The sequence below is a fragment of the Temnothorax curvispinosus genome, unplaced genomic scaffold, assembly GCF_003070985.1.
Source record: "Temnothorax curvispinosus isolate PA1 unplaced genomic scaffold, ASM307098v1 QBEX01012454.1, whole genome shotgun sequence".
Taxonomy (NCBI): domain Eukaryota; kingdom Metazoa; phylum Arthropoda; class Insecta; order Hymenoptera; family Formicidae; genus Temnothorax; species Temnothorax curvispinosus.
This window is the reverse complement of record NW_020222234.1, coordinates 1414478-1427055: the sequence shown is the minus strand read 5'-3', so window position 1 is coordinate 1427055 and position 12578 is coordinate 1414478. Positions and strand designations below refer to the sequence as shown.

Genomic DNA, 12578 nt, shown 5'->3' with positions numbered 1-12578 from the left:
ACACACACACACACACACACACACACACACACACACACACACACACATTTCATAAAAACAAAATTCTCTACTGGATGTCCCGCTTGTGCCGCTTACGATCCTTGCTTGGCGACCGTCGCCTCTTGCGATCCCGATCGCGTTCGCTTTGGTCACGATCTCTTCTGCCACGGCGTTCGATCTCTTCGATATCGAGATCCGGCAATTGATCGCGACTTCGCCTGCGTCTGCGTTCACACGATCTGCTCCGAGTCCTTCGCTTACGATCGCGCGATCTGCGACGTTCCCTATCCAAATGGTCGCGATCCCTGAAACGATTAGATGACAATTTTTATACATAATTTCTTTCACATATTGTTAATTAATATATTTCACTCCTTGCCACTCACCTGTCTCTGTCCAGGCCACGCCCCGAGGTTTTTCTCTCCCGTTCCCTCTCGTCATCTTCCCGCCCTGAATGCTTGATGTTGATGTCTACGCGGCCACCTAAGCCGCCACCAAGCCTCCGTGGCAGCCAACACTTCGTCGTTCTGCCCCGCTCGAAATCAACCAAGATCCTGCGGCCGTTTATTTTTTTACCGTCCGCATACTTGTATGCAGCTAAAAGATTACAGATCAGAAATTACTATTCGCCGGTAAATTCACGCGCCTAAATGATTAGTCTACAAAGTCTACAGTCCTAACGAAAGGACAAACTCCGAGAGAAACCTAACAAATGGGATGATTCCTGGGACTGCGGATCCTGGAACTGGCCGATATCAAGATCCTAAATTGTCTGGATATTACACAATCGGGCGTTATCTGGACTTTGAGAATCGCTCGTTCACAAGCATAAATTCCACGATTCTCACAACATCTCTCCGAGTCACTGACCCTCGAATCCACCAGGTCTTCGAACGTACATTCCAAGACTCAGGCCGGTATTCATAGTCGGTTCTTATTTTAAGACCGTTTTAAGTAATGTCTTAAGATGCTAATACGGCTCTGTGATCGGTTAATGACATCTTAAGATTGTACTTAAGACGGTCTTAAAAATAAGAACCGACTATGAATACCGGCCTCAGAGTTTCGAAGAGATAGCTTCTAAGAATTCTCCGGTATTGAACCATGTAGATTCTGTAGATACTAATGTCCGTAAATTTTACAACCTATAGATGTTCTACGAGCCGATTACAGCACGTAGAACGTGAATCCTAGAATCCACAGATCCACGAATCCATGAAGGACGAATTCTATATATATTTTTTTTTTACTGGGACATGTTCTAAGAGAAAAAACGGCGTCCGAATGTATGTTTATATATATATATCAAAATTCCGAGTCGGACAATCTCGTAAAAAGTCTTGCGGGTGTCATCACGCGGGTGCCCGTTTATAATCCGATTTGAAACCGCACGTTTGCTCGACAAAATCAGACACGATAAATAAAATAAGCAAGTAAACGCTAACAAAAGTTGCTGTATGGATGTTGAATCTTACCACAAATACAAACCTATCTTATCAGGCAGGTTCGGGGATTTTGCATGGTATAGTGAACCGCACTAGTTGTCGGCAGCGGTCACCACGCTGTACCAAGAACAAGATAAACACTGCATTAATCAAAGCTAGCCAATAAACGTTCGCGTCGTTTTTTGTTTTGTTTCGTTTCGCTTTCACCATATTTATGCATTTACAGAACGATATTCCTGCATGAGTGCGCGTATGGTGAAGACCCCCCCTCCTCAAACGGTACCGTCTAGTTTAAGTATCAATGAAAATGAGTAGCCTAACTATAGCCCTACCCCCATAATATCTAACTGGACGCGACGCTAAGGGCCAATTTCACCAACCACAGTTAGCTTAACCGACGGTTAAAGTTAGCAGGATTGACCAATAGAAAGCAGGGTGGATTCATTTCTATTGGTCAATTCTGCTAACTTTAACCATCGGTTAAGCTAACTGTGGTTGGTGAAATTGGCCCTAAATAAGATGAAATTCCAGACTATATGGGGCTCATTGAGCTTCGCAACAAGAGTAACGTTTCTATTTTTTTTTTTTTTTATCTTTTTAAGTTGCAGCTACTTACCGTGCATATCTCTTTCATGTTCATACTCGATGAAAGCATATCCCCTAGGCTTGCCATTAATTGTATTTTGTGTTACCACAACCTGCAAAAAGAAAACAAATTCGTTAATAAACCTTAATTAAATTCTAGTTAAAAAAAAAAGTTTATTTTTGGAAAAATATTTACCTTTTTTACCGGTCCATATACTTCAAATTCTCTTCTCAGTTTGGATTCTGAGGTGTCATAATTCTGTAACAGAAGAACAAACATATGTTAAGATGTATTCTACGTAATAGCTTATATAATTATATATTTGCTGAACACTTACCATTCTAGCTACGAAGAGGGTCTTGAAGGGATCCGCTGTAACATTAGCATTGCCTGCCGGATCCCATGCTGCAATTTCTTTTTCCATTTTGTATGCAACATCCTCTGCATGTTCTTCACGGGTCTCTACGTGCAGAGGTGGCGAAATATCCTTAGGATCCTATAAAAAAAATATATTTTTCTATCATTAAAAATATTAGTAAAATAAACAAGAAAATGAAAAAGAATAAAAAACAAATCTTATCTTAAGCGACTATAACAATACTGTAAATTATTAGATATATTTTATTTTAGGCTTCCAATGTGCGTCAATTACACTAGTCAACAATTTTGACGTAAAAATTTGTATCCTGCTTTATTTTTGAATTTTTCCAATTATTAACATGTAAATAAACCAAATATGACCATAAAAACTATCACTTAGCCGTCATTTGAAAAATACAGATATACATAACAATAATAATAATGCATACTTGAGATATTAAAAAATTATCAGATTGAATTGAAGTTATTAGCTCGAACAAATTCAGATGGAACTCTATTAAAAGCCATGTATAAATGGAAAACATGCAGTTTATATGAAATATAAGGAAACAATCCACATGCATAAACATGGCATAAATATATGCAAAAAGAGTAGGAGTATAATAGTATATCAATGTAGTAATGCAATTGACGAGAGGGGGGTCTATTACGTATCTTTTTACGAGGTAAAAATGCGAAAAGTGAGAGAGTTCATTAGAGTATCTACGATTTCATTGGTCGAAATCTAGTAAATCTGTTCACTTTTCGCATTTTCACCTCGTGAAAAGATACGTAACAGACCTTCCCCCCCCCCTCTTGTCGATTGCATTACTACGTTGATATACTATTATACTGCTTTTGCATATATTTATGCCATGTTTATGCATGTGGATTGTTTCCTTATATTGCATTATAAACTGCATGTTTTCCATTTATACATGGCTTTCAATAGAGTTCCATCTGAATTTGTTCGAGCTAATAACTTCAATCTGATAATTTTTTAATATCTCGAGTATGCATCTCGTGAAAAGATACGTAATAGATCCCAAGATGATTTACCTCGAAACACCCCAGGTAGCAAGCACTCGTCATTTTGACGTCAATATTTGGTCATAATTGGTCAGTAACGTCATTCGTCGATTATGTGACGTATATTTAACGTCATGTTTTAATACGTCAAAAAGACTTTGTAAAATGACATTATATAGACGTTTAATTGACTACCCAGGTAGCAGACAGTCGTCATAATGACGTGATTCCTACGTCATTTTATGACGCATGTTACGTCATTTATTCCTAAAGTTTAACGTAAAAATGACATTTTTCACAGGAATATTCCTACATTCATAAAGTGTTTCGTAACTTTATGAACGACGTGGTGAATTTATGGTATAAGTGGATCTAGTTGCGTGTGTAATTATAGTTTTATGACAACTATTTCATGCAGTGTTATAACTATCAAAAAGATATCATTACAAGATTTTTGAACACTTTAAAGATGTACCTGTTATAGACAAGTACAGTTAATAAGGAAACATCAGGGTGAGAAGATCGTCACTGTCCACTGGATCATCGAAGTCAAGCGACTCGGACGCGGTACTGTGCTAGGATGGGTGACCGCCTTGAGAGCGGCTATACGCACATGGCATGTAACGAAACAGTTAAAAAAGCTTTTTTTTTTTAAATAAAGAAAAAGAACATTTTTTTGTAAACGTTTATCAAGTAGACATTTTAAAATTTTAATTTCATAAAAAACATTTCTAGAAACCGGTATGTCGTACATTAGACCTATTTTTGCCGTCAATAAAACGTCAGAAAATGACGTCGTTGGGATGTGACTTAGGACCGTGAAAAATACGTCATTTTTACGTTAAACTTTAGGAATAAATGACGTAACATACGTCATAATATGACGTTAGAATCACGTCATTATGACGACTGTCTGCTACCTGGGACGTGACGAAGGCCCCGACGCCGGTGTAGCAGCCGTCGTTCTTCTCGTGCTGCTTGCTCGCGAGTGGCCAAAATTTCATCGGCTCGCGCGGCGAGAACAGCGCGAGCAAATTTGGCGGCAGAAACTGCGTCATTTTTTCGCTTCACTCGCGATTTTCTTATAAAAAACGATTTATTCACTTCCGGATGCTTATAATAAAGCCTGCGGATAACGGTCGCGGCCGGATACTATCTCCTCCTCGTCGGATGTCGAACGATTATTCGCGATTACTTTGGATCTCGTAACTGCTCGTAACACGCGATGTTGACCCGGCGATGCTTGAACAGGAAATGGAAAACTACGAGGGAATATGATAAATAGTAGCTATGACCTTGATGATAGAGAATTTTTGGATATTGTTGTTGCAAAAAGACGACAATTAAAAAAAAAGACAAAACCAAAGAAAATTTGTCTAATAATAATATAGTACAAACAAATATAAGGCCGGTATTCGTAATCAGATCTTATTTCAAGGCCGTTTTAAGTAATATCTTATGATGCCAATATGGCTCTGTGATTGGTTCATAACATCTTAATATCGTTCTTAAGACGATCTTAAATATAAGATCCGACTATGAATACCGGCCTAAGTGATATTTGTGATAACCAGAATATAATTTTTAATAATATAAGTCTAAACTGTTTATATTACTTAGGACAGCACAATACTTGATTGGGATTGGTCGATTTTCTTACGCTTACGTTTTACGTCCTTACGCGATTTTATGTGTGAAGTGAAGGCCTTTATTCCGTTCATTGTGCATTGCGTCCGTGGTCTCGTGTCTGCGCTGCGCGCGGTCGGTTGGAGTGCGTTCCGTTTCACGCATGATGCGCATAGGGCTGCGTTCGAAAACGTCACCCGACTGGCACCTCTACGGCGTTTGCGATTGACTACAGCCACTCACAGCTCACAGCCCCCAGTGGCCCCTCCAGTGCCTGGAGTTTTTCCACTGGACCAGCCAATCAGATATTTTTATTTTAAATCAGCCAATTGACGACGTGGTCAATTGAGTCCCATTCGCTTTAAACTGCTTTGTTTTCGACAAACGCACGCCCCTGATGAATCTCAAAATTTTATCGATACTGGGAAATAGTATTTAAAATTTGAAGAAAATATTTTTAAGTGTTTTCCAGATTTTCGAAATTTGTATTTCTTTTTTTTTTTCACAACTTTGATACCCTGTATTTTGAAAATAAAGCAGTTTAGGGCATGTGTAGGATCTTTTCTTTCTAAAATAAGTCATGGAATATATATCTCCTTCTTTAAGTACGGTGTCCACGATGCAAGAACTGTGTCCAAGTTTCGATTTAAGCCAATCAACTTGCAGCTCTTACAGAAAAGTAGCAGTTTCATTGGCTTAAACCGAAACTTGGACACAGTTCTTGCATCGTGGACACCGGGCTTTAGGAAACACTCAAATACCAAAAAGTAAAGCGAAATAGGAGGGAATAATACATATATATATATCTATATATATATATATATATATATATATATATATATATATCGGTAGTGACCCAGTAAGCAATTAAGGAACATTAAAGTAACGTTTAGAAATATTTATTATAGGCCGATATCACAGGGCGCGTTCAGCAGACCAAGCCGCTCATTAGCAGTCGAACGTGATTGGCTCTTACTTTTAGAACCAACCAATCAACGCAGAGTGTTGATAAGACGAACTCAACAGTTGTGTCTTCTGAACGCGGCCATTATAACAACGGCGTGTAAAATGCGACATCGCGTTAAAAATAATCGATTCTCATAATCGATTAATTTTAGCAAAAAAGAATTTACGATTCGATTAATCGGACTAAAATGAATCGATTATAAGATAATCGATTAAAAATCGGGTTCTTATCTAAAGATTTTGAAGCCATTATATATTCTTGATCGTGCTTTATTTAAATTTTTACATCATAATTAGTCAGTCCTTTATATGGTTACCTATCATTATATATATATATATATATATATTTAAATTTTTACATCATAATTAGTCAGTCCTTTATATGGTTACCTATCATTATATATATAATGATAGGTAACCATATAAAGGACTGACTAATTATGATGTAAAAATTTAAATAAAGCACGATTAAGATCAAGAATTTGATTGCAATCAAAGGTTTTTAATAATAAAACAAATGTAATTGCAACACGCTATAAAATTTTTATTTAATTGCACATTTAATAAACTTAAATCATTGCTGTAGATGCAGTATCAATATCTATACTGTCTTCAATTACAAAATTATTTTCGGAGCATTTGCCTTAATTCGCATCTGGATAATTGCATCTCAATGTACGTCCCAATATTGGCTAAAATATATTTGCAAATAATTATTTTCAAATATATATTTTCACAGGAAAATATACATATACTTAAAGTCGTTATTTCCATTACTTGCAAATATATTTTGTTCGACACTACTGTACCGATACTACTATGTCACCTCATTAATTGGCGAATGCACGCAGACACACTCCTCGCATAAAAATAACATACAAACGTAATCTGAGATATTGACATTATAATTTAGTGCCTCTTTGTTAAAATTATGGAAGGTTACTAAAGTAATAACGAAAAAGAATTATTACATGTTCATCATAAAGTCGCGAAATTCTTTTACAACAGAATACCCCACTTGCACAAATTTGCAGTGAATACATTAATACGCTCGTTACCAAAATCGACTTATCAAGTACAAGTATAAACGAAGCAAAATGAAACTTTGAATAATAATAGTTATGGATAATAATCGCCGTAGCAATAAACAGTCATATCAACGTTCTAATGCACGTTTTATGCGCGTATTACGAGCAATCGCTCTACATCGTCCCGAACGAAGTTTACTGTGAATCTTATAAAACGAAAATGGTGTGTTTTCATTACTTGCAAATATATTTTGTCCGACACTACTATGCCACCTCATTAATTGGCGAATGCACACAGACACACTCCTCGCATAAAAATAACGTACAAACGTAATCCGAGATATTGACATTATAATTAGTGCCTTTTTGTTAAAATTATGGAAGATTACTAAAGTAATAACGAAGAAGAATTATTACATGTTCATCATATAGTCGCGAAATTCTTTTACAATAGGATACCCCACTTGCGCAAATTTGGCGCGAATACATTAATATGCTCGTTACCAAAATCGACTTATCAAGTACAAGTATAAACGAAACAAAATCAAACTTTAGATAATAATAGTTATGGATAATAATAATTGCCGTAGCAATAAATAGTCATCAATGCAGTTTTAATGCGCGTTTTACGCGCGTATCACGAGCAATCGCTCTACATCGTCCCGAATGAAGTTCACTGTGAATCTTATGAAACGAAAATGGTGTGCAGCTGGTGCGGCATCACGAAGCAAATTGAATCAGCACACGAGACACCGTTAATTCAAATGGCGCATGGTAAATCCACTGTAATAGTGTAATCTAGGTCCTTAAGGAAACAATGAATGGCGCACAATCTTCACACTTCTTCGACGCAATTATATATTAAGTATACACAGCATGTATCATCTTGAAGCATCTCGCTAACCATATGCGTTCGCACACAAACGACACGCCGTTCCGTTGTAAAATATGCGGTAAGTCGTTTACGAGGAAGCACTTCACGAACCACATAATGTGGTATACGGGTGAGACGCCGCACCGCTGTGACTTAGGTCCAGTATTTTTTAGGTAGAGATCCTAGAAATATAATCTCCGATGCCCTTTTTCCAGTAATTCTGCTTCTTTTTGCGCTAATATCTCCAGCAGCACTAAATAAGCGTTCAGATGGGACAGACGTTCCCACAATCACGAAATATTTCATGGCTATTTCGTACACCTTTGGATAAATATCCTTCAGTTTATACCAAACTTTTAGTGGATCCTCGCTTCTGTTGACGACATTAGCATTAAGGAACTGTCGAAGTTCGACTGGTACGCCACCAGGCTCGTCGCAGTTTGTTGATGAAGATGCTATCAATTCATCGTGAACGTTCCACAAATCTTTTGTTTTCTCAACAGTATTTTCTTTCATCAATTGACATATCTTACTCATTGCTGTAGAAACAGCTAATGGACTGCGGAAGTGCAGTTTCTTGAAGCGTGGGTCCAGCAAAGTGGATATAGCGAGCATAACGTTTTTTTCAACGTTTGAATCTTCATTCACAAATCTTTTGCGAAGTTCTCGTAAAATATTTTTGTGCAGATAGTCTGAAATATCGTGCTCAATGTTCAGTTTTTCCAAAGTTTTCACTAGGCAATTAACGATGGGGATGATTTTGCTGCACGTGACATACGACTCGCCCGACATTTCCGTGGTAACACATTCGATTGGACACAAAATGGCACAGGCATCTTTCAAAATTTGTAGTTCGGCGCGTGTTGTCATCTCTGGGACATCCTCCTGCTTTTTTCGCGGAAGGGTGATCAATACGGTGTTCACTTGGTTTACCAATTGAATATATCTCTCTATCATATAAAAAAGCGAATTCCAGCGTGTCTCGCATTCCTGCTTTAATTTTAAAACCGGTCCACCGTTTTCAAGATCCGATGTCTGTAACTCCTTAAGTGCGTCAGCTGCTTTGACGCTGCGTTTGAAATACGTGACAATAGATTTCACTTTCTTCACCACAGTCTGGAATTCCGGTGTAGCAGCGATTGCATCTTGGACAGCTAGATTTAGGGTGTGAGCGAAACATCCCAGATGTTTTCGATGCCCAAACGTATCGCGCATCGCCTTCGCAATGTTGGAAGCGTTGTCTGTAATTACAGCTACTACTGCATCAGCATTAATGTGCCACTCATTTAGTACCTCGCTTATAATTATTGATATATATTCTGCGTTATGGCTTTTTTCAAGTTCCTTTATTCCCAGAGATATACATTCCAATCGCATAGCTTCAAAATTGATGTAATGTACAGTGATGCCGATATAACTTCGGGTATTAAATGGTTCTGTCCAGATGTCTGTAGTTAAACAAAGATGTTCGGCTTTTGAAAGCATAGTCTTGATTATCGAACTGAGTAGCTCGTACTTTTCGTCTGTCCGTTTTGTAATAGTTTTTCGACATGGCACAGTGTATAGAGGTGCCACGATACTTAAGAGATTCCTGAATCCTTTGTCCTCGACCATCGAGAAAGGCTGTTGGTCCACCGCTATCATATACACGATAGCGTTCATAATCTTACACGCCGTACTACCACCATCTAAAGTAATAAAATTTAAATAAACCATGATATAAATATAAATATGCTTATAAATATGCATATATGCTTATAAATTACCAGTGTATGCTTTGATTTTGTGGAAAGCTTTGTCGATGGATGGTTGCTTCACTTGTTTCTGGATCAGAGTCGAACTAGTCGAAGGCTCCTCCGATGTTGAACGAACTATGCCGGACATACCCGCTTCTGATTTATGTATCGGGGTGCAAGATCTCGATCGTTTAAATTGAGTGCCCGATGTTGATGGTAGTAAAGCCGGATCAGGTTCGATCAATATAGGATCATCTTCAGCTTCAGATTCGTAATTGACACTATCGACTGATGTTCGCGTGGATATCTTTTTTTGTGCAGAATCACTTTTAGAATTGATGTGTGTTGGGTGAATTCGTTCTAGGTGGTTAACTAAATTAGTTGTGTTTCCATGGTTTTTATAGACCTTTTGACACAAAGTACATCGTACTGAAATTTCGTTAAGCGTTATGAAAAAGTCATGCACAGAACTCCTTTTTCGTTTTCGGCTACAGCTTGAGACAGTTGGAACCGACATTTTGCTGGAATAGACGTTACAAAAAATCAATTCAAATATCTCTATGTTAAAGACATTTAGTTCCATTCGACTGTTACAAAAGACCTATGACAAACAGACAGTAATAAAAAAAAACTCACTTCTTATTTTCTGTCAGTATAGTCCGGATTTGATCTATTGTCTGAATACTGCGCAATAATCCAACGTGAACACAAAAAATCTTGCTGTCATTAATGGCAGGTAACGATAAATAGTCAAATATCTCTGTGCAATACTGCCGTACTGTTATACTGCCGTATTTACATAAGCACTCGTCATAAAAGCCACAAACTTGCGTTATCTCTCGTGATTCGTGATTTCCTCTCACCAACGTGATTCTGTCAGGATAACGGACCTAGACGCGACAAGACAGAAAATATAAAATTATACTGTAGTAGCAACTCTGTTAGCTATTTTGGATTTAATTTCTTTTTAATCTTTAGTAAAGTATGAAAATAGTATGATTAAAATGTATGTAAAGTACATACATACATACATACATACACAATTAAATATATATATTTATGTACAGTAAGACGCAGCTACTTTCTTAATCCCTGTACAATTATTTAAGGTAATTTAGCCCATGTTGTTTTGAGTTTGGATATACCTTTAACGTAAGTAGAAGGAGATACGTTTTGACGCTATAAGAACCTTGGGTTACAGAATCGGCAAATATCTCTGTGCAATACTGCCGTACTGTTATACTGCCGTATTTACATAAGCACTCGTCATAAAAGCCACAAACTTGCGTTATCTCTCGTGATTCGTGATTTCCTCTCACCAACGTGATTCTGTCAGGATAACGGACCTAGACGCGACAAGACAGAAAATATAAAATTATACTGTAGTAGCAACTCTGTTAGCTATTTTGGATTTAATTTCTTTTTAATCTTTAGTAAAGTATGAAAATAGTATGATTAAAATGTATGTAAAGTACATACATACATACATACATACACAATTAAATATATATATTTATGTACAGTAAGACGCAGCTACTTTCTTAATCCCTGTACAATTATTTAAGGTAATTTAGCCCATGTTGTTTTGAGTTTGGATATACCTTTAACGTAAGTAGAAGGAGATACGTTTTGACGCTATAAGAACCTTGGGTTACAGAATCGGCAAATATCTCTGTGCAATACTGCCGTACTGTTATACTGCCGTATTTACATAAGCACTCGTCATAAAAGCCACAAACTTGCGTTATCTCTCGTGATTCGTGATTTCCTCTCACCAACGTGATTCTGTCAGGATAACGGACCTAGACGCGACAAGACAGAAAATATAAAATTATACTGTAGTAGCAACTCTGTTAGCTATTTTGGATTTAATTTCTTTTTAATCTTTAGTAAAGTATGAAAATAGTATGATTAAAATGTATGTAAAGTACATACATACATACATACATACACAATTAAATATATATATTTATGTACAGTAAGACGCAGCTACTTTCTTAATCCCTGTACAATTATTTAAGGTAATTTAGCCCATGTTGTTTTGAGTTTGGATATACCTTTAACGTAAGTAGAAGGAGATACGTTTTGACGCTATAAGAACCTTGGGTTACAGAATCGGCAAATATCTCTGTGCAATACTGCCGTACTGTTATACTGCCGTATTTACATAAGCACTCGTCATAAAAGCCACAAACTTGCGTTATCTCTCGTGATTCGTGATTTCCTCTCACCAACGTGATTCTATCAGGATAACGAACCTAGACGCGACAAGACAGAAAATATAAAATAATACTGTAGTAGCAACTATGTTAGCTATTTTGGATTTAATTTCTTTTTAATCTTTATTAAAATATGAAAAGAGTATGACTAAAATGTATGTAAAGTACACGTACTTTACATACATTATAAAATATAATACAATATAAAATTAGAGTATGACTAAAATGTATGTAAAGTACACGTACTTTACATACATTATAAAATATAATACAATATAAAATTATACTATAGTAGCAATTCTGTTAGCTATTTTGGATTTAATTTCTTTTTAATCTTCATTAAAATATGAAAAGAATATGACTAAAATGTATGTAAAGTACATGTACTTTACATACATTTTAGTCATACTCCTTTCATATTTTAATAAAGACCTAGACATGACAAGACACAAAATATAAAATTATACTGTAGTAGCAACTCTGTTAGCTATTTTGGATTTAATTTTTTTTTAATCTTTAGTAAAATATGAAAATAGTATGACTAAAATGTATGTAAAGTACATACATACATACATACACAATTAAATATATATATTTATGTACAGTAAGACCAGTAAGACGCAGCTACTTTCTTAATCCCTGTACAATTATTTAAGGTAATTAAGCCTATGTTGTTTTGAGTTTGGATATACCTTTAACGCAAGTAGAA

General features: G+C 36.4%; 2 protein-coding genes and 1 pseudogene across 2 annotated transcripts in view; all 3 read right to left on the bottom strand.

Moving 5' to 3' along the window:
* Positions 1 to 6: 6 nt before the first annotated feature.
* On the bottom strand, positions 7 to 4671 carry LOC112462479 (annotated as a pseudogene).
* Positions 4672 to 6532: 1861 nt separating this feature from the next.
* Positions 6533 to 11904, bottom strand: LOC112462474 (zinc finger BED domain-containing protein 4-like). Its single transcript, XM_025028272.1, has 6 exons — positions 11708 to 11904; positions 11252 to 11452; positions 10796 to 10996; positions 10287 to 10540; positions 9681 to 10171; positions 6533 to 9602 (listed from the first exon to the last, which is right to left on the bottom strand). Exons 5-6 carry the CDS (start codon positions 10165 to 10167, stop codon positions 8068 to 8070), a joined length of 2022 nt encoding a protein of 673 aa, XP_024884040.1. The 5' UTR covers positions 10168 to 10171; positions 10287 to 10540; positions 10796 to 10996; positions 11252 to 11452; positions 11708 to 11904; the 3' UTR covers positions 6533 to 8067.
* A 597-nt stretch (positions 11905 to 12501) lies between these two features.
* The window catches only part of LOC112462472, a 37012-nt gene continuing 36935 nt past the window's right edge, over positions 12502 to 12578 (bottom strand). Inside the window, exon 6 of the mRNA XM_025028271.1 lies at positions 12502 to 12508. Within this exon, the coding sequence (XP_024884039.1) occupies positions 12502 to 12508 (7 nt within the window). The remainder of the gene's footprint in view (positions 12509 to 12578) is intronic.

Excerpts from the sequence above, each read along its gene's own strand:
- LOC112462474 (XM_025028272.1), bottom strand. The coding sequence starts at position 10,167 with ATGTCGGTTCCAACTGTCTCAAGCTGTAGCCGAAAACGAAAAAGGAGT. Across the intron at positions 9,603-9,680 it reads CAAAATCAAAGCATACACTG|ATGGTGGTAGTACGGCGTGT; the intron begins GTAATTTATAAG and ends TTATTACTTTAG.